At 40.3% G+C, this 24,384-nt stretch overlaps 1 protein-coding gene and 1 non-coding gene across 2 annotated transcripts in view; both read left to right on the plus strand.

Moving 5' to 3' along the window:
• The first annotated feature begins 3,658 nt into the window (after positions 1-3,658).
• Positions 3,659-3,764, plus strand: LOC123807833. The gene has a single exon (XR_006783710.1). It is a non-coding gene; the product is annotated as a U6 spliceosomal RNA (small nuclear RNA).
• Positions 3,765-14,774: 11,010 nt separating this feature from the next.
• The window catches only part of PPP2CB (protein phosphatase 2 catalytic subunit beta), a 28,048-nt gene continuing 18,438 nt past the window's right edge, over positions 14,775-24,384 (plus strand). The window contains exon 1 of the mRNA XM_045821361.1: positions 14,775-14,900. Within this exon, the coding sequence (XP_045677317.1) occupies positions 14,799-14,900 (102 nt within the window). The 5' untranslated portion in view covers positions 14,775-14,798. The remainder of the gene's footprint in view (positions 14,901-24,384) is intronic.

A 24,384-nucleotide genomic window follows, 5' to 3' on the forward strand; every position in this document is an offset into this window, starting at 1 on the left:
ATTGTAGAACAGCAGGGTATAGTGTATAACTGTGATCTTCAGAAACCTCTCTGACCACCAACAACTATTCCTGTTTGCTGTGAGATTTCAGTCAAACAGATTCCTCACAACTAGATAGCATTTTCTCATGTGCTAGCAGGCCCTAAAATGTGGTAATAAATTTGCACAGATAGCTAACTTTCAGTGTTCTCTCCAACTTTTTTAAGTTAGCAAATTGTTATCTAGCACAGGTCTCCAAACAGAGTGTAATTCAGCTATATCTACTGTAAAGTGAATTTTGAATTTAGAAAGCACTAATAACCCTCAGGAAAGTTTCTTTAGCCACATTAACTGAATGGCATAGAATTCAGAATACTTAGGGTTCTTCTCTAACAAACAGATCTTTAAAAGAGGAAGGTCAAGCAAAGAACTGCCATCAAAAGAAAGGAATTTGAAAAAATGCTATAGAACTAAAGCAATATCAAGATCAAGATCACATATATTTTTGTCCATATAGTTGTTTTATTTGAAAATAGTGTGTAAAAATCAAAACACTTAAACAGGTATTAAAGCAATAATCTTAACTGTTATTCAAAAAATGACATTGCCTCAGCCATTTGATTTGTGTTTGGTTATAAAAATATTTACATATTTATTATTTAAAAATGTTTCTTTTAGGTAAACCAAAAGTTAAATATTCTAATTAAAGATGCTTTCTTTAAACTACTCTCAGATTCTGTTGATACTGATACTGTCTTCATGATATTTTTATTTCATAAGTTTGAATTTCTTCAAAAAAATGAAAACAATCTTATCTGAATATTCAGTTATACTTAGTAATCTGTACTTTGAAACGGACCATGAAAAAATGTAGTATTTTCCTCCTCGAGCATGTTTCTGGTTCTAAAAACAAGAATAGAAGAAATTTAAAATTGAGCTAGCATTATACACCAAAAATCCCTGGTTGGTTGTAAATATTATTGTTTTGGAACTTGAAGAAGAATTATCTGAAGAAACTGAATTCCAGGATTTATCTGGTTTGGGGGCAGGGGGAGGTTCCTTTTGTGTATCTTGAAGAATGAGCAAATACGTAGATGGCCCTGGGTTTAGATATAGCCATTACATGAACACCAGCCCAACCCACAGAGACCTGACTTAGAGACTAAATAAACTGCTGGAGCCCTCCCTCCACTCCACCTGCTTTTGCTTTCATCGCCTCCTTCCTTTCCCCTCATGCTTACAAACTTCATTACTGCCTTCAGTTTCATAGGACAAGCCAAAGTCCCTGCCTGGTGCAGTTCTCATTCTAGTCAACAGAGACAGATACTAAACAGGTAAATAATTCATTTCACACCATAAGTGATACGTGAAAAACAAAACAAAGTAGTGGAATAAATTCACAACTGCGAACAACTGAGTCTAAAAAAACAATCTAAGCAAACTAGAGCAGGAACAGAATCATAGGTATGGAGATCATTTGAAGTGTTATCAGCTGAGCGGGGGGAGGGCGAATGAGGGAAAAGGTGCAGGTATTAAAAAGCATAAAAATTGGTAGGTACAAAATAGAGGGATGTTAATAGTAGCACAGGAAAAGGAAAAGCCAAAGAACTTTGATGCACAACCCATTGGACATGAACTGCTGGGGACGGGGGTAGATTTCTGTAAGGAAGGGGGGATATCAGGCAGAGGGGGATTAAGGGGGAAAAATTGGGACAACTGTAATAGCATAATCAATAAAATACACTTTAAAAAAAGAATGACTGGATGATACATAAGCTGAGGTGTTCCGGGAAGGTCTCTTTGAGGAGGTAATCAACCTAATTTTCATACTCTTATATTTTTATTATATTACTCTACCTTCCATTCATATGCATAACATAAAAATGTCTCTAAAACTTGAGTTCTGAATCTAGCCAAAAATATAAGTCTATGCCCTCACTTTCCCAATGACAATTCCCCAAAGAAAAGGTTTTTAGTAAAAAAAATATTTATAAGCTTTTAGAGATACACGTAAAAGTTTTAAATGTCAATTGTATGTTACACTAAAATACTTTTTAAATTTTAAGTTGTAGAACAGTTTCCGTGTCCTCTCGTACATCTTTGACACCAACATTTGTCATCACTGCATCCTTTTTGAGCCTTTGGACAGAGTTTACCAAAGCATATCATATCAACTTCTAAGTTGTTTGAGGGACATACTTGTAAAATCTGAATACACATTCAGAATTTTAAGTCTTCCAAAGAGAATAAGGCTCCATGTCCTTTTCAGTGGGGGTAACTTTAAGTGGGGAAAAAATAATTTGTATTCAGGCACATTAAATCTTTTTTATAGGCTTAACTTGATTTTAATTCATATAATATTTTCTGAGTACATGATAAACCCCCAATTATTCATGCAATTTGAAAAACAGATTGTGGAGAGAAAAAATATTTTTATGAAACAACTTTAAATTTGTTCTAATAAATGCAATTCTAAGAGCAATGACGGCAGATACAGCTGCTGATGAAAAGAAGCTGAGAAGGTAAGGGGTTGATTTGTAATGCAGTGTGGAAATAAGATTTAAAAGAATTCAACAGAGATTAAGACAGGAAAATTTTGTAAGGATATAAATCCTTTTTATTTCTTGGGATGGAAGCTCTACTGTCCGCTTTGTTGTTATCTTATTTCTGAATCTTAAAACCAGTACAGAATCCCTCTGGTATTTGTTAGAAGTCTCCTTTGAACTACCCTGTGGAACAGTTTGTCTCAAATTACACTGCATTCCAATTTGTCATCACAGGAAACTGCATTTATCTTAGGATTTGTAACTCCTTTTATTTTATAGTCTGTTTTTTTTTATTTGGTAAGAATAATTTAGGTCTATGACAGAGTCATTTCTTTCTAAAAAATGTTAGAATTTGTTTTGAGAAAGGCTGTCTAGTCAATTGGTTACCTTTTGATTAAAGATTGTATTTACATTCAGTCAGCAATTATTGAACATCTGACTTGTGCTGAAAGTATGCTATTTTATTTATTTATGTGTGTGCACCAACTAATCTTGATACACCATGCCTGTAAAGGGAAGTATTTGCTTACTTTATAAATGCACTCATTCAGAAGGCCCTTTACGATATTTTTGCATAAGTCATTTTTGTGAAGATCAGTTAATAGTTTCCAGTATTGTTTGAAAAGAATATAAAATCTGTCTTAAACCTCTCTCCTTTGATGTGTTTACCTGCTTTTTTAATTCCAAACAACTTGTGTACCTGATATATAATCCCTTCTTTTAAAATTAAAATGTGCAAAGAGCAGTAAAGTAGTTTGAGGTTTTGGCATGTTTGATTAACAAACATGCGTGTTTGCATGTTTGATTTGAATTGCTCTATGAGGTGGGACCCAAAAAACCCCAAAATTTATTTATAAAAAAATTGTGTATTCTTACATGTTCAGACTTCAGTCACCTTTAAAGTACTCTCTATTTGATGCATGCACTTACTGAGACATTTTTTCCACTGCTCTAGACGGTTTTGAACAGTCAATTTTGATGCCTTTTAGTGCATCTGACCATTTTTTTGGTTTTACCTTTTCCACATAAGCAAAACGTTTCCCTTTGAGGACTTTTTTCATCCGGGGAAGCAAAAAAAGTCACACCAGTAGGGTGCAGGGGTCATGCTGCTTTTGGTCAAAAACTGTTGAGCAGTGCTCACTTCAGCAGCACATACACTAAAATTGGAAAGATACAGGGAAGGTTAGCATGGACCCTGTGCAAGGATGACACGCAAATCGTGAAGCGTTCCATATTTTTGTGTGGTGATTGCTAGGGGAGGGGCGTAAAAGGGGACTATGTGGTAATGGGAAAAATATAACAAAGATTATATTTTTATGAAAAACTGCCAGACAGCACAGTGTGGGTGGGTGCACGCATAAATCACCCATCATGAAATAGGCAAATGCATTGAAAGAGCCTTTGAAAAAAATTTCACTGAAGCCAAATGCAGCCTCTCACACCACCACCAGCCGGTACACTGGTAAGATGGGCTCCTAGAATGCTCACCTAGTGTGGGAAGCCTATACTACAAATGGCCTGCCCTCCTGAAGATAATTCTAGGGTTTTTTGGGTACCCCCTCATATGTGCATACAAATTTTTCTAGTTCTTTGGCTAAGTTTATTTTTTTGCATTCATTTTATTTTACTTTTTTATTATATTTTTCCATTACCATATAGTTCCCTTATACCCACCATCCGACACAATCATTATACTGTTGTCTGTGTCCATGGGTCTTTTTGCATTTCCTCAATCCCTCCACTCCCTAACCTCCCTGCATCCCTTAGCTGTCATCCTGCTTTTGGCTTCCATTCAATGTAAAGACGCTACCCAGTTATGAGCAACAAGTGTGTATGAGCACCTTCTGTAGCCACACTTGGCAGTATGATGGACATTCGGGACTGAGAAAACCCATGAGGCATTTCTGGCTGCGAAGGAGTTTATATTCTGTAGGAGTGAGAGAGTATGCAAAAAAACAACCATTAAAACAGTGAGGTAAATAGCGATAGATTCTGTGCTTGGTGTTATGTTATAGGTCTTAAGAAGAAAATCTTCAGGGGAATTTCGAGGGAAAAAGGGAAGGGTTTACAGGAACAAGTATAAAGGACACATGGACAAAAACGGGGGGGTGTGGAAATGGGAGGGAGGTGGGGAAGGGTGGGTGGGTGGGCTGGGATGGGAGTAAAGGACAGAAAATTGTACTTGAACAATGACTAAAATAAAATTCAAAAAAATATATTTTCCTCTTAAATCCTGCTGGATTTAGAAATACTTAGAAGAGTAAGACAACCCTAAGTCAAGTGTTGAACAATCTGAGTTACACATGGTCAAAAGGTGAGAGTAAGGTCTTTAGGTGGAAGAAACACATGAATATATTATACCTTAAAACATTCCACTGACATTGTATGTATGGGTGAATGTATTATGGAAAAGTATAATTCCATCTTCCATGGAATGATTTAAGTCGATAAAGAGAAATATCTCTCATATTCTTGACAAGATATCAATCTAACATAGTACTTGGCATTGCATTTTCTTTTGGCTCAACTCTGGGTTTGCCACAGAAGTGAAAAGAAGTACAGTCATCTGTCAGCATTCACGGGGAACTGGTTCCAGGATCCCCCATGGATACCAACATCCACAGATGCTCAAGTCCTCTATATAAAATGTTGACTTTGCATGTAACCTGTGCGCATCCTCCCCATACTTTAAATCATCTCTGGATTACTTATAATACCTAATAAAATGTGCCCGGGCTGATGTGGCTCCGTGGATTGAGTGCTGGCCCGCAAACCAAAAGGTCACCTGTTTGATTCCCAGTCTGGGCACATGCCTGGGTTTTGGGCCAGGTCTCCAGTTGGGGGAATGTGAGAGGCAACTAATCAGTGTATCTCTCATACATTGATGTTTTCTACCTCTCTCCCTCCCTTCCCCTTTCTCTAAAAATAAAGTCTTTTGGAAAAAAATAGCCTAATACAATGTAATTGCTATGTCAGTAGCTGTTAACAATGAGTTGTTTAGCGAATAATGACAAGAAAAAAAGTCTGTACATGTTCAGTACAGACACAAACATCCTAGGCCTAAGTACATGCTAGCAAAAACATTTTTTTCCCAAATGTATTTTTTAACGCTGATTTGGTAAATGATTTGTTTCTGAAAGTTTATTTTTTTTCCATTACCATTTAGTCTGCTTACACCCCCTACCCCCTCTCAATCACCACACTGTTGTCTGTGTCCATGGGTCCTTTTTCTTTTTGCTCAACCCCTCCACCCCCTAGACTCCCCCAACCTTAGCTGTTATCCTGCTGTCTGTGAGTCTGTGTCTATTTTGCTTGTTAGTTGTTTGTTCATTAGATTCCACATAAAAGTGAAATCACATAGTATTTGCCTTTCTCTGACTGACTTATTTCCCTTAGCAAAATGCTCTCTAGGTCCATTCATACTGTTGCAAAGTGTAAAATTTTCTTCTTTATGGCCAAGTAGTGGTCCATTGTGCAAATGTCCTTTGGTTGTTTTATCTACTCCTCTACTGGCGAACACTTGGGCTGCTACCAAATCTTGGTGATTGTAAATAACACTGTAATGAACACAGGAGTGCTTATGTTCTTTCGAATTAGTGTTTCAGGTTCCTTTGGATATATTCTCAGAAGTGAGATCACACTACCTAGTATGACACTATACTATAAGACCATAGTAATCAAAACAGCATGGTACTGGCATAGAAACAGAAACATAGATCAATGGGACAGAATAGAGCTCAGAAATAAAATCACACCTTCATAGTCAATATTTAACAGGAAGCAAGCATATACATTGGGCTAAAAATAGTTTATTCAGTAAATAGTGTTGGGAAAATTGAACAGATGCAGAAAAATGAAACTAGACCATCTTCTTACACCACACACAAGAATAAATTCACAATGGATAAAAAATGTTAGATGCAAAACCATAAAGATCATAGTAGAAAACATAGGCAGCAAAATCTTGGACATTGCTCATAGCAATATCTTACTGGATATCTCTCCCCAGGCAAGGGAACCAAAAGAAAAAGTAAACAAATGGGGCTACATCAAACTAAAAAGTTTTTGCACAGCAAAGGAAAACAACAAAATAAAAAGACAATCCATGGAATGGGAGATATATTCACTGGTACATCTGATAAGGGGTTAATATCCAAAATTTATAAAGAACTTACAAAACTCAACAAAAACACAACCCAATTAAAAAAATAGGCAAAGGACTTGAATAGATTGTTCTCTAAAGAGGACCTACAGATGGCCAATAGACATGAAAAGATGTTCAACGTCATTGGCCATGAGAAAGAAGCAAATTAAAACCACAATGTGATATCTCACACCTGTCAAAATGGCTACATCTATAAATCAAACAAGTGCTGGCGAGGATGTGGAGAAAAGAGAACCCTTTTGCACTGTTGGTGGGAATGCAAACTGGTGCAGCCACTGTGGAAAGCAGGATGGAGTTACCTCAAAATATTAAAAATGGGTCTGCTTTTGACCAAATAGTTTCAATTGTTGGTTGGATCCACGGATGTGGAATCTACAGATACAGAGCGCCAATTCTATGGGCACATTCCACCGAACATATTCCTGATGAAACATTTTTATTTCTTTGTGGTGAAATACACATAACAAAATCTACCATCTTAACTATTTTGAGTGCACAGTTCAGGTGCGTTAAGCATAATCACACTAGTGCCACCATTGCCCACAACTTCTACATTTTGCAAAATGAAACTCTGAATCCACTAAACAACCTCCTTTTCCCACGGCCCCCAGTCCCTAGCACCCTCCGTTCTAATTTCTGTGTCCATGATTTTGACTATTGTACATGCCACATAAGTAATACAGTATATATGGCTTATTTCATTTAGAATAATGGCCTCAAGTTTCATCCGTGTTGTAGCATTCCTTTATGTCTTAATAATACCACATTGTGTGTATATATCACATTCCTTTATAAGTCTTAATAATACCACATTTTGTTTATCCAGTTGTCCCTTGATGGATACTTGGCTTGCTTCCACCTCTTGAATAATGCTGCTGTGAATACTGGTGCAAAAGTATCTTTTCAAGACCTTGCTTTCAATTCTTGTGGATGCATGAGAAATATATCCAGAAGCGATATTGCTGAATTATATAATTCCATTTTTTTGAGGAACTACCATACTATTTCCCACAGCTGTTCCACTATTTTACATTCCCAACAACAGTGCTCAAGGGTTCCACTGTCGCCACATCCTCAATAACACTGGTTTCTGCTTTTTGCAAACAGTAGGCATTCTGACATCTGTGAGATATATCACTGTGGTTTGGATTTTCATTTCTCTAATATATCCCTTTATATATTTTCAGTCACTTCAGTATTAAAAAAACACATTTATGTCCCCCAAACTTGATGTAATATTTTAACAACATGATGTATAGGAGGTCTTGTTACCTTCCAAATATATAGAACGTTACAATCACAGACATTTTTTAAAGTGCCCTGAGTGTCAAAAACAGGTGTTTGATATCACAGCAAATACTCAATGTGAACTCTCTCAGCTACTGTATGTGCTAAAGGCTTTTTTCCACATTCAGCCTTTCGCGTGTAGCCCCTGGTTTGCCTGCTGTGTTATGAGTCCCATACCAGATGAGAACACTTGGAAGAAAATAGTGGAGAAAGAAAACAAGACAGTGATTATGATAGGCAAGAGGATGATACTGTACATGAAGGTAGTATTTATTAAAACCATATTGTCAAGTGGTCTGAAAGCTGTGATTTAAGCATTTTATATTCAAACATGACACCTTGTTATACATGGATAACTTATGTTTTTGTTACATTTTAGGAACTTGGTTGGAAATTTGGGGTTGGCATGTGCATTGTAATTTTTCCTCTTTAAAAATAATTGGGAAGTGGACTCCTGTTCCTGCAGAATGACTAGTTTTCAGGAAAGGGTTACTGATTTTTACCTCTATTTGGATCTGAAGAACACTTATTTTTGAAATAATCACAAACTTACAAAAAATCTGGAAAAACTTTTACTCATTTCAGAGTAAGTTGCTGAGTTGATGACATTACTCCTAAAAATATTAGTGTTTCCTACAAAGAAGGAAATTCTACATAACAATATAATCATCAAAATCAGGAAATTAACAGCAATACATTATTACCATCTAATCCTGGGACCCCGTATAATTTTCACCATTTGTCCCAATAATGGTCCTTGTAACAAAAGGATCCAAGGTATAATTACATGTCATATTTCATTGCAAAACCCCTTTAGTCTGGAATATTCTATTTTTTCTTGACTTTTATACTTTGACATTTTTGAAAATTGTTAAGTGAATTTATACAGTGTTCCTTATTTCAGGTGTGTGAGGTTTCCTAATGATTGTATCTTTTGGCTGGGCCCCTTTATACAGTGAACAGATGTATACCAAGAGCTAATAAAACTAAAATGCAGACCCCACGGGTAGGAAATGATTTAAGACCCCAAAAGCACAAGAAGGAAAATAAAATGGATTTGACAACAAAAATTTCTATTCACCAAAAAAACCCCTAGGGATTAATATATAGAGAACATACTCCCTGAAATTAACAAAGAGAATATCAAGCATCCTGTGATTTTAATAGGCAAATCACAGAAAAGGAAGCCCAAATGGTCAACAAATGTATAATGAGATGTTCATTATACATTTGAGAAAAGGGGTAATGAAAATTATAATGAAATACCACTTTACACTCTTCAGAACAACAAAAAATCAGGTAATATCATTAGGAAAATGGATAAAACATAGTGGATTCATACAGTGAAATACATTAGAGCATTATAGAAAAAAACATCAGAAGCCCATGATACCAAAACTAGATTTAATACCTGATCTACTTTCAGATTCAGCCTCTCCCAGAAGTGGAGTCTGAATCAACCAGTGAGGTAATTTGTTGCTGTGGATTCTCTCCCACTCCTATAGAAAGAAGAGACAATCTCCATTATTAAAAAAAAAAAACAAACAAAAACAAAAAAACAAAACTTCCCGCTCTCTTCCCTCAAAGAAAAGGTGTCCTGGCCCTAAAATCATCCCTTTGTTAACAGCTCCCTTGCTCTACTTTCCTATAAAAATCTTTCATTTTGTACAACCCCTCGAAGTGTCCTTCTAATTTCCATATGGGATGCTGCCCAATTTATGAGTTGCTTAATAAAGGCAATTAGATCTTCAAATTCACTTAGTTGAATTTTGTTTTTCAACAGAGGATAGTTAGAAACTACTTAGCTTAAAGTCAAATACTCGGACTTCTGGTCAAGACAGAGGCATAGGTAGATACATTTTGCCTCCTCGCACAACCAAAAGAAGGGCAACAACAAATTTAAAAACAAAAAATAACCAGAACTGCCAGAAAATTGAACAGCAAACTGTATGGAAGTCTGACGATCAGGGAGCTAAAGAACAAACATTCATCCAGACCAGTAGGAGGGGCAGAGACTGGTAGCCAGGTGGGGCAGACCTGAGCAGGTGGACCCACATTTGCGTGTGGACAGACTGGGAGAAACAACTGGGGAGTGAGACAGGCCATACAACCCAGGGTTCCAGTGCGGGGAAATAAAGGCTCAAAACCGCTGACTGAAAACACCTGTGGGGGTTGTGGTGGTGGGAGAAACTCCCAGCCTCACAGGAGAGTTTGTTGGAGAGACCTACAGGGTCCTAGAATGTACACAAACCCACCCACATGGGAATCAGCACCCGAAGGGCCCAATTTGCTTGTGGGTAGCGGAGGAAGTGACTGGAATCCAGCCCAGAGCTGAGCAAGTGGCATTGTTCCCTCTCAGACTCCTCCCTTCTATACAGCACCATGACACAGCCACTTGGGTTGCCCTGCTCTGGCAAATACTTAAGGCTCCTCCCCTTAATACTAACAGGTGAGCCAAGACAAAGAAAATATGGCTCAAATGAAAGAAAAGATCAAAGGTCCAAAAATAGAACTAAGCAATGAAGTGATAGCCAACCTATGAGATGCAGGGTTCAAAACATTGCTAATCAGGATGCTCACAGAAATGGTTGAGTATGGTTGCAAAATAGAGGCAAAAGTGAAAGCTATGAAAAGTGAAATAAAGGAAAATGTACAGGGAACCAACAATGACAGGAAGGAAACCGGGACTCGAATCAATGATTTCGACCAGAAGGAAGAAGTAAACATTCAACTAGAACAGAATGAGGAAACAAGAACCTCTGGGACAACTTTAAACATTCCAACATCCGAATCGTGGGGGTATCAGAAGGAGAAGAGAAAGAGTAAGAAATTGAAAACTTATTTGAAAACATAAAGAGAACTTCCCTAACCTGGCAAAGGAAATAGACTTCCAGGAAGTCCAGGAAGTTCAGAGAGTCCCAAAGAAGTTGGATCCAAGGCACATCATAATCACATTACCCAAGATTAAAAAGGAGAGAATCTTAAAAACAGCAAGAGAAAAGGAAACAGTTACCTACAAAGAGTTCCCATAAGACTATCAACTGATTTCTCAAAAGAAACCTTGCAGGCAAAAGGGGCTGGAAAGAAGTATTTGAAGTCATGAAAGGCAAGGATCTACGTCCAAGATTACTCTATCCAGCAAAACTATCATTGAGAATGGAAGGGCAGGTAAAATTCTTACCAGATAAGTTCAAGTTAAAGGAGTTCATCATCACCAAACCCTTATTATATGAAATGTTAAAGGGACTTATCTAAGAAAATGAAGAAGACCAAAAATATGAATAGCAAAATGACAGCAAAGTCACAACTATCAACAATCAAACCTAAAAAGAACAAAAGCAAAAACAAAAATGCACTAAGCAAACAACTAGAATAGGAACAGATTCACAGAAATGTAGATCACATGGAGGGTTATCAGCCGTGGGCGTTAATAAGGTACAGGGAATAAGAAGCATAAAGGTAGGTACAAAATAGATTGGGGGCAGTTAACAATAGTATGGACAGTGGAGAAGTGAAAGAACTTATATGTATGACCCATAGACATGAACGAAGGTGGGAGAATGCAGGTGGGAGGGTACAGGGTAGAGGGGGATAAAAGGGATAAAAAAAAGGGACAACTCTGATAGCATAATCAATAAAAGATATATTAAAAAATAACATTTTTAAAAACCACCATATACTCAGCCTGATGTAGTAAGTAGCACAATGTAGATACTCAATAAATATTTAATAAACACATGGCTATTATAACTTTTACTAGTTGAGCAGTTTGACCAATATCACGTGGGTTAGTTATCTTAAAGACTTACTTTCTAAATGTGATGAAACAAGAAGTTTCCTGAAAATCTGCAAAAAAAAGTACATATGATATGTTACCTTTTACATGAGAAATAAGAGGAAATATATATGCATACATTTGCATAAAAGAACACAGGAAAACAAAACAATGAAGTTGATGTGAAGTGGATAAGGGAAACTGACATTTTTCTGAGTTCACATTTTTGGATACTTTTTTTTAAAAGATTCTATTTATTTATTTTTAGAGAGAGAAGGGAGGGAGAGAGAGAGAGAGAGAGAGAGAGAGAGAGATCAATGTGCAGTTGCTGGGAGTCATGGCCTGCAACCCAGGTATGTACCCTGACTGGAAATCGAACCTGCGACACTTTGGTTCGCAACCCACGCTCAATCCACTGAGCTATGCCAGCCAGGGCTAACATTTTTTTTTGGATAAATTTTACTTTTGGAAGCTTGGGTAATGTTTCACATATCAAGAAAAAATTAATAAGAGTGGGAGTTACTTAAACTACATGCAGGCATCACACACTAAACTGAAGGGTGGGGAGAGACCAAAACTTTTAAGTAGCTTGGAGATAGTACTTTGGCTTATAAACTCTCAGTCTAAGGGGATTTGATTGAATCTTAAAGTTTCATTAATTGTAACATGGGACTGAATTTCAGAAATGTTAAGCTGTGGCGAAAAATGGTATCTTAGAATCAATGAAATATGATATAATATCAGAAAATACAAATCAGAATTAAATTAACCCAGATTATTCAAGAGTATTAGAGTAAGCATCAAATGCTTTTCTAGGGTATCAGGCTAAGGGTACTTCTGAGTTTTATGACAATACATAAAGGTATATGTATATTAAGGGGTAAAGGCAACATTGTTTAATTAGCACAGAGTTTAATTGGATGATGAAAAACTGGAGATCACGGTGCTGAGGAGTCAAAATTTTGAATGTTTCTAATGCCATTGAATTGTAAGCTTAAAAGTGGTTAAAGTGGTAAATGTTATTTTTTACCAAAATAAGAAAAATAACCCAAGAAAGTACTGCACTGTGATTTTAGTAGAAAATCTACAGGAAATTATATAGTTCACTTACACATTTATATAAAATACATAATAAAATATTCATATACTCTTGGGGGCACAGGAGCCTTTTTAAAAAGCCTTAAAATTATTGGCAAAATTGGTGACAGTAGAACATACAGCCTGGAGAGCTACCAACCTTCCTTTCCCAGCTCCAACTGGGTGACCTTGGGCCAGTCTCTTACCTCTCTGCCTCAGTATCCTCATTTGATTAAGTGGAACAATATTAATAACACCTACTTCATAAGGTTGTAATGATGGGAATAAATGAGGTACTCAGAAAAGACCATTTTGAGCTTTCTAGGTTTAGCTGAAGTTCAGCCTCCTTGAAACCTTTACAATCTAGCCTCTTCGGAGACTGCAATGTCTATCACAGTCACACAGTCGCCCCTTCTCTTCAGTATAGTTTCATCGCCTTTTCATGATTTGCTCCTCATTTGGTTTGCTGCTATTTACAGGTAGCTTGCGAGCAGTTCTGCCAGTTTTGTTTCCCACCCTATGACCTATTTCTGTTTGATAAGAGTATTTATATAGCTTTTCCACAGACAATGGTCTTTCATACATTTGTCTTCTGCCACAAAGCATAACAAGACAAAAAAAAATCCTTAGAACGTTTTTTCCTCCACCCCAAGCAGCTTCGAGTTTTTGCACGGGCAGAATGTTCAAAATTCAGTTCAAGTCCACTGTCCTAAAGCTTTCTATAACTGTTGCCTAGGAGGAAAAAGGCAACTAACATATTTCTCCCAAACTGTACCATTGTAGGCACTTGTAAAATTTAATCTTCAGAATCTGAAAAAGTAGGCCTTACTGAGTCCGTTTAACAGAAGAGGACTCCAAGACTCGGGGAGATTTGGCGATTGCCAAAGGACACACCTAGGAAGTTGGCAAAGCCAAGGTTGGTAGGTACCCTTGCCGTCCCTTGGAGGATGTCGCCTCGCTCGTGGGTTCAGCGCCGTAGTACACGCCTCCAATAGTGGCAATCTGCTTGTTTGGCGTCTGCTCTTCAAGGAATCTGGCAGTTAGCGTTGCTTGATAAATATATGTTGAATGAACAACTAAGAAAATTACCTAAACTGCGGTAAACGCAGTGAAGGATACTGGAGCTGGAAGGGACACGGATTGATATAATGCAGAACAAACATATTATCTTGCTGTTGCTGAAAGGGGAGATTTGCCATGTTTCGGCCCCACAGCTAGTTAGTGGCAGAGGTGAGGCCAGAAGGAATTCATTTCTTTGCTCAAACACTGAATGCTTGCTGGAGAGTGGTAGATCTGGGGAGACAATGTCGCTGAGGAAGGCATGACCTTCACCGACCCCTCTCCAGAGCGCTGAAGAAGCACTGCTGGAGACTAAAGTGGGGACGAGGTTCCTAGAGAAAAGGATGTGAAATGAAGAAAGAAGCGAGAGAGCTGGGAAAGAATTAGAGAAGGGAAGAGGGAGGAAGCCGGGCGATCATGGGCCCTCTCGGACGGTTTCTCCGCCAAGACACACGGCGGCGCTGCACCCCTTCTGCGCCCTTCACCCCGGCGGCGCCGCCGGCTCGCCTTTTCCCGGCGGAAATGCCCAGGCGCTGACGGAAAGCCGGAGGGAGGGCAGAGAAAGACCGAGAGAGAAGGGGGAGGAAACTGGGAGAGGCCCGCAAGCGGGAGGTGGTGGAGGTGGGTGGCCGTCGTCCGGCCGGCAGGAGGTGCGCTGAGGCCCCGCGCCGCGCTCACCCCACCTCCCCACGCCCGGGGCGCGCGGCCCGGCGGGCGAGGCCGGCTCGGGGTTTCCCGGAGGCCGCGCGCCCGGAGCCGTCCGCCGGGCTAGGGCGGGGCGTGGGGCCCGCGGCCGCGCTCCGCGGCTCCGTCTTCTCCCGCGGGGAGCTGGCGGCGGCGGCCGGAGAGGGGAGCGGCGCCGGGGCGAGGGTGGGTGGGGGCGGGGAGGGGGGAGGGGGATCCGGCCGCCATGGACGACAAGGCATTCACCAAGGAGCTGGACCAGTGGGTCGAGCAGCTGAACGAGTGTAAACAGCTGAACGAGAATCAAGTGCGGACGCTGTGTGAAAAGGTGAGATAGCACAGGGGAGAGATGCGGGAGCGCGGGCTGTCCCCGCGCTCGGGGCTGGGGCTGGGGCTGGGGCGGGGGGAGCAGGCAGACACCGGCTATTCCAGGGCCCTGGTCCTTGAGCTGCTCTCTCGGGCTCCTGTGCCTCTTCTTCGGACACACCCCACGGCCCGGGTCTCGATACTGGCCTATAGGGTCCCTGAAGATGGGCTGGCGAGAGGTGGGAACGTGGCACCCGGGGTCCACGCCCTGGGATTGATTGGGGTCGCTGGTCCTCTTCTGGGGAGTGATTGACCCTCCAGCGTTTCACGAGTGAACTAGCGAGTCTCCCCGCTTTAGCCAATTCGTCTAATACAGTCTCTTACTAGAAAAGGCACCGAAAATTAACCTGGATGTTGTAAATATTAACGGACTTGTTACAAAACGGAGGGTTTTTCGCAGGTGAATCGGGCCCTCCAGAAATCCCTAACTTGGAGCGTGTCAAGCGTGCGTTCGTAGAGAGGTGGGTGTGATGGGAGACTGGGACTGCGATTTCTAAATAGAAGTTGACTCTTAGTTGAAACGGATGGTGATTGGTCTTCACAGTAAGAGAAAAAACGCTGGTTTTCGGAAAGAAGCCAGCAAGCCTTAAGTTTGGCAACAGTGCTGGCTTAAAATGATAAATAGGGTATGCGTTTTTCGTGTGGAGGAGCACTCTTCAGAAGGTTCTTTTCCATTTCTATTATATGTAATTTTTTTCTTGTTCCAAAGTAGCAAAATATGTAGGTGGTTAACTGTTTATTATTCTTGATTATGTGATCTTAGCCAACTTTCTGAAGTCTGGACCCATTGTCTTCTTAACCGCTGGCATTATTTTGGACTCTCTGTCTTACTTTAAAATGTGGAATTTTTTTCCCCATTCATCTTTTATAGTCTTGGACTAAATAATTTGTATATATTTTTAAGTAAAAATGTCCCATATGAAGGAGTAATGAGGTTGTTTATTCCTTAATACTGTTGGGTTGGTTTGTATTTTTAAGCCATAATCTGTAAGAATTGGTCGTTATGTTTGAAGTCAGGATGCCTCATAAATGCACTGGAGAACCAAAGATTTTTGTCGTTTTTAATAGGGCACTCTTAAAATTAAGCAACTGACTTAAGGATGGAGGAGTAACGGCTAATGTTAATGTAATGTTTTTAACAAGTGCCTTTATATTATAAAAACAAATAGTTATTAAAATTGGAGAAGTTATTTCTGTAAATAGAACTGCCAAGCAAGTGGTATTTTTTTCTAAACAAACTATTTACTTATAGCTTCAAGCAAACATTCGATTTTCTTGTGTGATAACCTGTAATTTCATGACTTAAAATTTACCTTTTAAATCCCTCTTGAGCTCTAGTATCAAGTGAAATATCCAGTTTTGAAATTAGCTGAATCAGTTAACCTCACCGTGAACATTATATATAGATTGGAAGTTATGAACAAGAGTGGGAATTGAATCTGTTTTCCTTTTGACTCCAATTTAAAGATGTATTCCTAGAGAAGACTACTGGTCCACTGCTCAGTCACACTTAAGTCTTAATCACTTAGGGAAGCTTTCTGTATTTGTCAGGAGAGATTATTTTTACTTTAGCTCCTAAGTAAATTGGACTACCAGTCCCTGGGACCTTATAGGTATATTTAAGCTTATACTTTTTTCTTTGAATATTTGTACTTTTGTACTGAACATGACTTTGTTTTTAGAGATTTTATTAATTATTTTTAGAGAAAGGGGAAGGGAGGGAGAAAGAGAGAGAAATACCACTATGTGGTTGCCTCTTGCATACCCCAACTGGGGACCTGGCCCACAACCCAGGTATATGCCCTGCCTGGGAATCGAACTGGCAACCCTTTGGTTCACAGGCTAGTGCTCAGTCCACTGAGCCACACCAGCCAGGGCTAAACATGACTTTTTAAGTGGAAATCCCTTTTCCTTTATCTTTGTTCTCCATCCATTTGATGGACTTGCCAGTGGGGTGGGGAAATACAATAGGATTCCTTCCTCTCTATCCTTCTGAGCAGTGCTTAATTTTGCAGCCCTCTTCTAGCAACTGTGATGTCCGTCTCCCAACCATAATGTAGTTCTATTTTGTATCTCTGCCCCGTCCTTCTCTTTCCTGACAAGTGCAGTGTTTATGGATTATGAACGCGAGCAGTCAGCCTGAGTTCAAACTCGCGCTCCACAGCTCGGTAGCTGCCAGTCTCCTTGGATGGTTGTGAATATTAAGATACTATCCATGTAGGGTCCTGACAAGAAGTAAGCACTCAATGAATATTAAATGAAAAAAAAAGTTATTCATCTTGTTTTAAACTTGTCACTCCATTTTCTATTAGAAAAAGATGCAAAATAAATAGATGGGTTGATGTGGCTTTTCTGGTGAATGTACTTCAAAAGGGTTTTTCTAGAGTGGCTAGAGAACCCTAAAAAATACTGTTTCAGTATTTCTTGTGGTCACTGTTATCTGAAGCATAAAGTACTGGGATTTATAGGAATTTTGTGAAGTAACTTATTGTTTAATTTTTTGTGACAGATTTTTAAGAGTTTTTTAACAAGATTTTTTTGAAGTCTATTGGAAATACTACTCTGTCGAGAGTTACTTTATATGATAGTTTTTTTTCCCTAAAAATTAAATTTTTATTCTAGCTCAAATTGTATAAAAACAGAAGGAAGCAGCTGAAATGAAGACCAAAGTGTACTGGTAAAAGCCCTTTTTTAAGGTACTAGTAAAATAATGCCAGTAGGAGAATAACTTTTTTTAAAAATGGGTACACATGGATACGGTACTTACGTCTGGTCTTCAAGGTTAATGTCTGTCTAGAGAAGATTTGCATAAATAGTAAAGGCATATTTTCTGGGAAGACTGGCTCTTAACATTAAATTAGTCCAGCTTTTGAAGCTAATTGTGAATTTGGCTCCTGTCATGTGTTGAGAGAGACTACTTCTGCAGTTTATTCCTGCGACCGCAGTTTGCACAGTAGCTTTAGAAGATGGTGTGCCTAGAGAGCCAGTCTGGCGCTGTTCAGGACGTTCTGTGACCAGAACTATATTTAACTCTTGGTAAGACGCTCTTTGACATGATAAACTTTTATTTTGAAGAACCTCTGTGGTGATACTCTAAGTAAAGAGGGAAACTTAGCTTGTTTGTATGTTAGCTGCTCTTTATTCAGATTATAAAGTTCCTACTTAGGAAAAATTTGAGGCTTGTACAGGAGTATAAATATGTAAATTTTATATTGGACTACTATAAATTTTATATCGGACTACTCAATCTGTGTCTGGGTCCTGGCCTCAGCCTTGTAATAAGCAAGAAATATCTTTAGGATATTACTTCATTAACATGAAATACCCAAAACCATCTTAATGAAAATTAGATCCTGATACAAATAAATGATTTTTGTGAGTTGAAAAAATCACTTGGAATACTTCTCTTTGATAGATTGTAGCTTAAAAAAAGTTGTTTAACAGTCCAAATTCTGTTACCATTTTACCTTCCCTTGGTATTTAGAATGCACAACATAAAAACGTTTGTGTGCCCTGGCTGGTGTGGCTCAGTGGTTTGAGGGCCAGCCTGTGAATTGAAGGGTCTCGAGTTTGATTCCCAGTCAGGGCACATGCCTGGGTTGTGGGCCAGGTCCCCTGTTGGAGGTGTGTGAGAGGCAACCATACATAGATTTTTTTCTCCCTCCCTTCCCCTCTCTCTAGAAGTAAATAAATTTAAAACAAACAAAACTTTTGTGTGCCTGGAGTTCCCAAGGCCATCCCCAGGTTTGGTGGTGATAAAGACCCACTCAACTTTTGGCCTAGAGTCAGACTCATGGCTGTGATTTGTAACAGTAAAAGGACACAAAGCAAAACCAGCAAAGAGAAAAGGCATGTGGGCCAAAGTCCTGAGCAAATTAAAGGCAAGCTTCCAAGAGTCCCCTCCCAGGGAGTCACAGAGTGCACCCAATGCCTGCAGCAGCACACCTGAAACGCTATCCACCAGGAAGGCTCAGCAGGGAGAGACTCAGTGCCCAAGACCAGGAGCTGGTCACTTAGTACATTCTGCCCAGCCTGCACCCAGACTGCACACTGTCAGAGAGAAAGCACGGGGGCAGCAGGGAGCACGCTGCTCCCATAAACAGTTTAGGCACAGTGAGCCATCCTCAACAGAGAATGGTAGAACCCCCCCCCCCCGCCCCCCAAACCAGGGTTTCAGATACCAGCCAAGGGCAACCTTGAAATGAGGCCTTTCTAAAGAGAGTGGTCTCAGGATTGCTGTGTACAGCTTGTGATTCTGTATGTAATTCTCATGAGTGTTTTTGAGTGTGATTTAGCACCCAAAGCTTAGTTCTCTCTAAGACATGGATAAGACCAAGTTTAAACGTGTAAGGTGAAGACTGCGGTGACAGTAAGTGTCACTGGGCAGAGACAGGCCAGGCAAATAGCTGTTGTACCCGCAGACACTGCCGCACACCTTCTTCATTCAAACTTGTTTCCTTCACCCGTTTAAGACACATTCCTGATGCTCTAAATCAAATCTATCTTAGGAAGAGAATTGAGAAAATGAAGATTTGGGAATGATATTCACATGTAATAGGATGAACAAAGTATTTTTACCTTCTGTCCATGTTTTAGGAAATGCAGAATAGGTAAATATATACTCAAGACTCCCCCGCCTCCCAACGGCTAGCAGTCTGTGTCTATTTCTGTGCTGCTGCCCACTGCCAGCCTCGTAGTAACAAAAAGCTACTGTATTTGGTTGTGGCAGAGGCAGCATACAAATTCTTTTCTTTTCCACCTCTAGTTAGCACATACCCATCTGTTATAAAAGATTATAGATTATTTCTTACATGCTAGGCAAATTAATCTAGGGAAGGCCACAGAACAAACTGATGTCTCAGACAGATGAGATTAAATGAAGTTAAAAATTCTCTAGGTTAATTTAAGGAGGTGCTTGACCTCCTTTAGTTAACAGCTTCTTCCACAAGTGACAGCTGACCTTTTTTTTTTTTAAACTACAAACGAACCTTCCTTTTTATTTCAGCAATAGTCAAGTGTATGCCAAGCAACATCAAGCTTGGAGTAATACCTCACATACTCTGGAAATTAAAAAAGCATGAGGTATGTGTATGCACGCAGGCCAAGATACATGGCTCAGTGAATATTAAACCTATGATTCCATTTCAATAAAAACAATAATACCCCAGAAACACCTGCCCCCTCTCCAGCCCGTCTCTCTGCACACACGGAACGAAGCCCGGCAGACCACACAACTGTCCGGCTGTCTGAGGAGGAGGAGGAGGGCGGGGACAGGGAAGATGCGTGCAACAGTGGGGAGTGTTTGTTCTTTTCCCTACATTTCTCACGTGTGTGGGCTTACAAAAAATATGTTACGTTTCCAATCTGAAAAAGTAACTTTCTGGACTTCATTCAAATTAGAGATGACAGTAAATTAACTATAAATACAACCACAGGGCTATACCCATACAGTGTCACTGAGCCATAAAAAGGAATGAAGTACTGCCATGTGCTCCGACAGGGAAGATTATTCTAGAACATGCAATTCCACAGAGACAGAAAGCAGATTAGTGGTTACCAAGCAATGGGGAGACCAACTGCTAATGGGTACAGGGTTTCTTTTTTGGAATAATGAACATTTCTGGAATTAGATGGTAGTGGTGGCTGAAAAACGTTATGAATACACTAAAACCACTGAATAGTGTGCACTTTGAAAGGGTACCTTTAACGGTAGGCAAATTACATCTCAATAGAAAAAATCTGTATTGGGGTAAAAAAGACTAAACATGAAATACTGTTGTTGCCCAATGGAGTTAGAACAGAATGACCAGTATCTAATGTCTTCAGAGAGAATTAAGCTTTGGGTGCTAAATCACACTCAAAAACACTCATGAGAATTACATACAGAATCACAAGCTGTACACAGCAATCCTGAGACCACTCTCTTTAGAAAGGCCTCATTTCAAGGTTGCCCTTGGCTGGTATCTGAAACCCTGGTTTGGGGGGGGGGTGGTTCTACCATTCTCTGTTGAGGATGGCTCACTGTGCCTAAACTGTTTATGGGAGCAGCATGCTCCCTGCTGCCCCCGTGCTTTCTCTCTGACAGTGTGCAGTCTGGGTGCAGGCTGGGCAGAATGTACTAAGTGACCAGCTCCCGGTCTTGGGCACTGAGTCTCTCCCTGCTGAGCCTTCCTGGTGGATAGCGTTTCAGGTGTGCTGCTGCAGGCATTGGGTGCACTCTGTGACTCCCTGGGAGGGGACTCTTGGAAGCTTGCCTTTAATTTGCTCAGGACTTTGGCCCACATGCCTTTTCTCTTTGCTGGTTTTGCTTTGTGTCCTTTTACTGTTACAAATCACAGCCATGAGTCTGACTCTAGGCTAAAAGTTGAGTGGGTCTTTATCACCACCAAACCTGGGGATGACCTTGGGAACTCCAGACTCATGAGGTTTTGACACCGTGCATTCTAACTGTCAGGTGCTCTGTACTTCCACCAGTCCAACACATTCTTTCCCTTGAAGGCAAGGGAACATCATCTCAAAATAAGAATCACTTGGTGAGCTAGGAATTGGAATAAAGGGCGTGAGTTAGTATATCAAGTGTTTAAAAACAGCAAGGGATGTGTAGAGTGGAAATAAAAATTCGGGAGTCGGAGTGGCTCACACTGACTTGATCAGTATTTCCTTCATTACTATGTGGATAAAGGCTCAGTCTTTTAAAACAGACATTCACACACACACTCACGGTATACCATACACAGTAGGCTCCCTAAACCCCTAGTCGGTACCTGAAACCTTGGACAGTCCCAAACCATACGTGCACTATGTTTTTCCTGTACAAACATATGTATGATACAGTTTATAAATCAGCACAGTAAGAGATTAACAGCAATATGTACTAATAAAATAGAACAATTGTACTAATATATACTATAATAAAAGCCATGTGAATGACTCTGGGGCCATTAATAAGTGGAATAAGGGCAACCGTGTTACTGGGATTGTCGGTCGGATCGCCAAGGTGGCTGGTCATGGGTGGATAGTGTGTTCAACCGGATACACGGGACCAAGGGGTGAGCCAGGCTCTGGGGTGCACTGCACGTGACTTCATCGGCTACTAAGAATGACTCACAATTTAAAACTTAGGAATTTGTTTACTTTGGGAAATTTTCCATTTCATATTTTCCAACCTTGGTTGACCTTGGGTAACTGAAATCACAGATAAGGGGGACTGCTTACTGTATCTTAACTCTTCCAGTAGTTTTGCAAAGCCTGTGCTTGGTTAAGGTCATGTGTCCTCACAAGAACAATTGAATTGGATGTTTACATTTGGGTGCTTCTTACTTCTTTATCTGAAGTAAGACAGTAAATGGTAACAGTTGTATATGAAGCAGACTTTCTTTTCAGAGTTGGAGCCATCAGCTGAGTTGATTTTTATCATAATAAATAGAAGATGTCAGCTGTGATTGAATTTCTAATGATTTGTGCTATTCAGTTTGGTTATTTTTCTGAACAGAATTGAGAGGTTGTCTTACAGAATAAATTCAGTTAAAATGTTTCATTTCTGAGCCATTTGTCAGACCCTTTAGGAGATACTTGATCATCTCTAAGATTCCTTTCAGTTCTGATTGGAGTTACACCTTCAGTGACTCGGCCCTCATTCTGGTCACATTTATGATTGATTGTGGCAGCAGAGATCACGCAAATCAGCTGGCCAGTGAGATGTGACCAGAGTGGCCCGGTGAGACTTCTGGGAAAGCTTTGTAATATTGATAGACTGGGCTGGCTTGTACCGTTTGGTCTAGTGCCCATTCTGCTTTCTTGCTCAGCAGGATACCAGATGCAGGGCCCAGAGAGGCACCACCGTCTGTGTCCGTGAGGTGGTAATTCTCTTTGTTAAGGGTGGCAAAGAAGGTAGCTGGAAAGAGTCTGTTGCCCTGATGGCCCTTGCCTGAGAAGCTGTGCCGTCCAGGGCTGCCTCCCTCCCGTCGTCTTGTTGTGTGAGACACATTAACCCGCAGTTTAAGTCTCCTCTCACAAAGATCATTTCAGTAACATGATGATAATAAAATAATGTATTTTGCCACACAGCAGAGACCCATTCCTTAAACAATTTGTTTGTAAAATAACTATTACCATATTATACTTGTGGAAGGTAAGACTTTGTATTTTAGACATGCAGACTGATAGCTACTCTGAATGAAGAGGTGAAGGGTATGTAGTTCTTAAGGTTCCACATTAGATTTGAACTGGGAGGCGAACCCATATTTTATGGAAGACTTCTGCACCTAGTGTCTCATTCTAACTAATAGGCAAAGAAGAAAAAACATGGGCCAAGAGTTCATAACTCTTGGAAAGTCTATCAGGCTGATTTAAGCAGGAATAGCATTAGTTGGAAGAATATTTGGTAGCCTAGAAACAAAAGGAAAGCTAGAGAACCAAACTGGGAAATTCTGTAGAAATTAAGAGATTGAAGCCAGTCAAAATCATACCGTGCAAATGTTTTAGAACACTGGTGAGAACGTCTCTGTTGGAATAGATCTTACCATTGTTCCTACTGCTTAGAGTCACTTCAAATTAAAAGTCTGGGCTGAGTACATCCAATCGGCATAGATGGATGGGAAAATAGACTTTCTCTGTTAATCCTACAATGTGTGTACAAATTTTCATTGTGAGTTTGTTTTATGTATTCTAACATCAATACTCCATTATTGTAATGGGACAGTAATGGTCACTGAAAACGGAGACTTCGGTCAAGATAGAGACGAAGGTAGACACGCTTCACGTCCTCGTACAACCAGAGGAAGAATTACAACTAGACCTCAAAACAGATAACACCCAAAACCATCAGAAAATGGAGCTGTATGGAAGTCTGGCACCAAGGATTTAAAGAAGCCACGTTCATCCCGACGAGTAGGAGGAGCAGAGACATGGAGACAGGCAGAGACACGGCAGAGGTGGGATGGGAGTCCCACCTTCACGTGTGGGTAAAAATCGAGAGGGATGCCTTGGGACCACACAGCCCAGGGTCCCAGCACCAGGAAGATAAATCCCCATAACTTCTGGTTGTTAAAACCAGTGGGGGGTTGGGGCAGCGGAAGAAACCGCTGGGTCTTCAGGAGTCTTCGCTTAAAGGGCCCGCATGGACTTGGACTGTACACAGACCCACCCTCTCTGGGATTCAGCATCAGGACAACAGCTGGAAAGGTGCCAGTCACATACAGAGAGGGATGAAGTGGCTGGACACAGGGCGAGTGCTGGGCGAACCTCCAGAAGCCAGGCAGCAGCACTGTCCCCTCTCCGAGCCCTCCCCCCACACAGAGTCACAAAGCAGTGAAGTGGGTTGCGTTGCCCTGGTGATTACCTAAGGCTCCGCCCCACGTAATTTACAGATGCCTTTTCTACGGTAGGCCATGCCACTAAGACGGAGTCAAAGCAACTGTACCTAATACACAGAAACAAACACAGGG

The sequence above is a fragment of the Phyllostomus hastatus genome, unplaced genomic scaffold (assembly GCF_019186645.2).
Source record: "Phyllostomus hastatus isolate PE091 unplaced genomic scaffold, TTU_PhHast_1.1 phas_scaffold_46, whole genome shotgun sequence".
Lineage (NCBI taxonomy): Eukaryota > Metazoa > Chordata > Mammalia > Chiroptera > Phyllostomidae > Phyllostomus > Phyllostomus hastatus.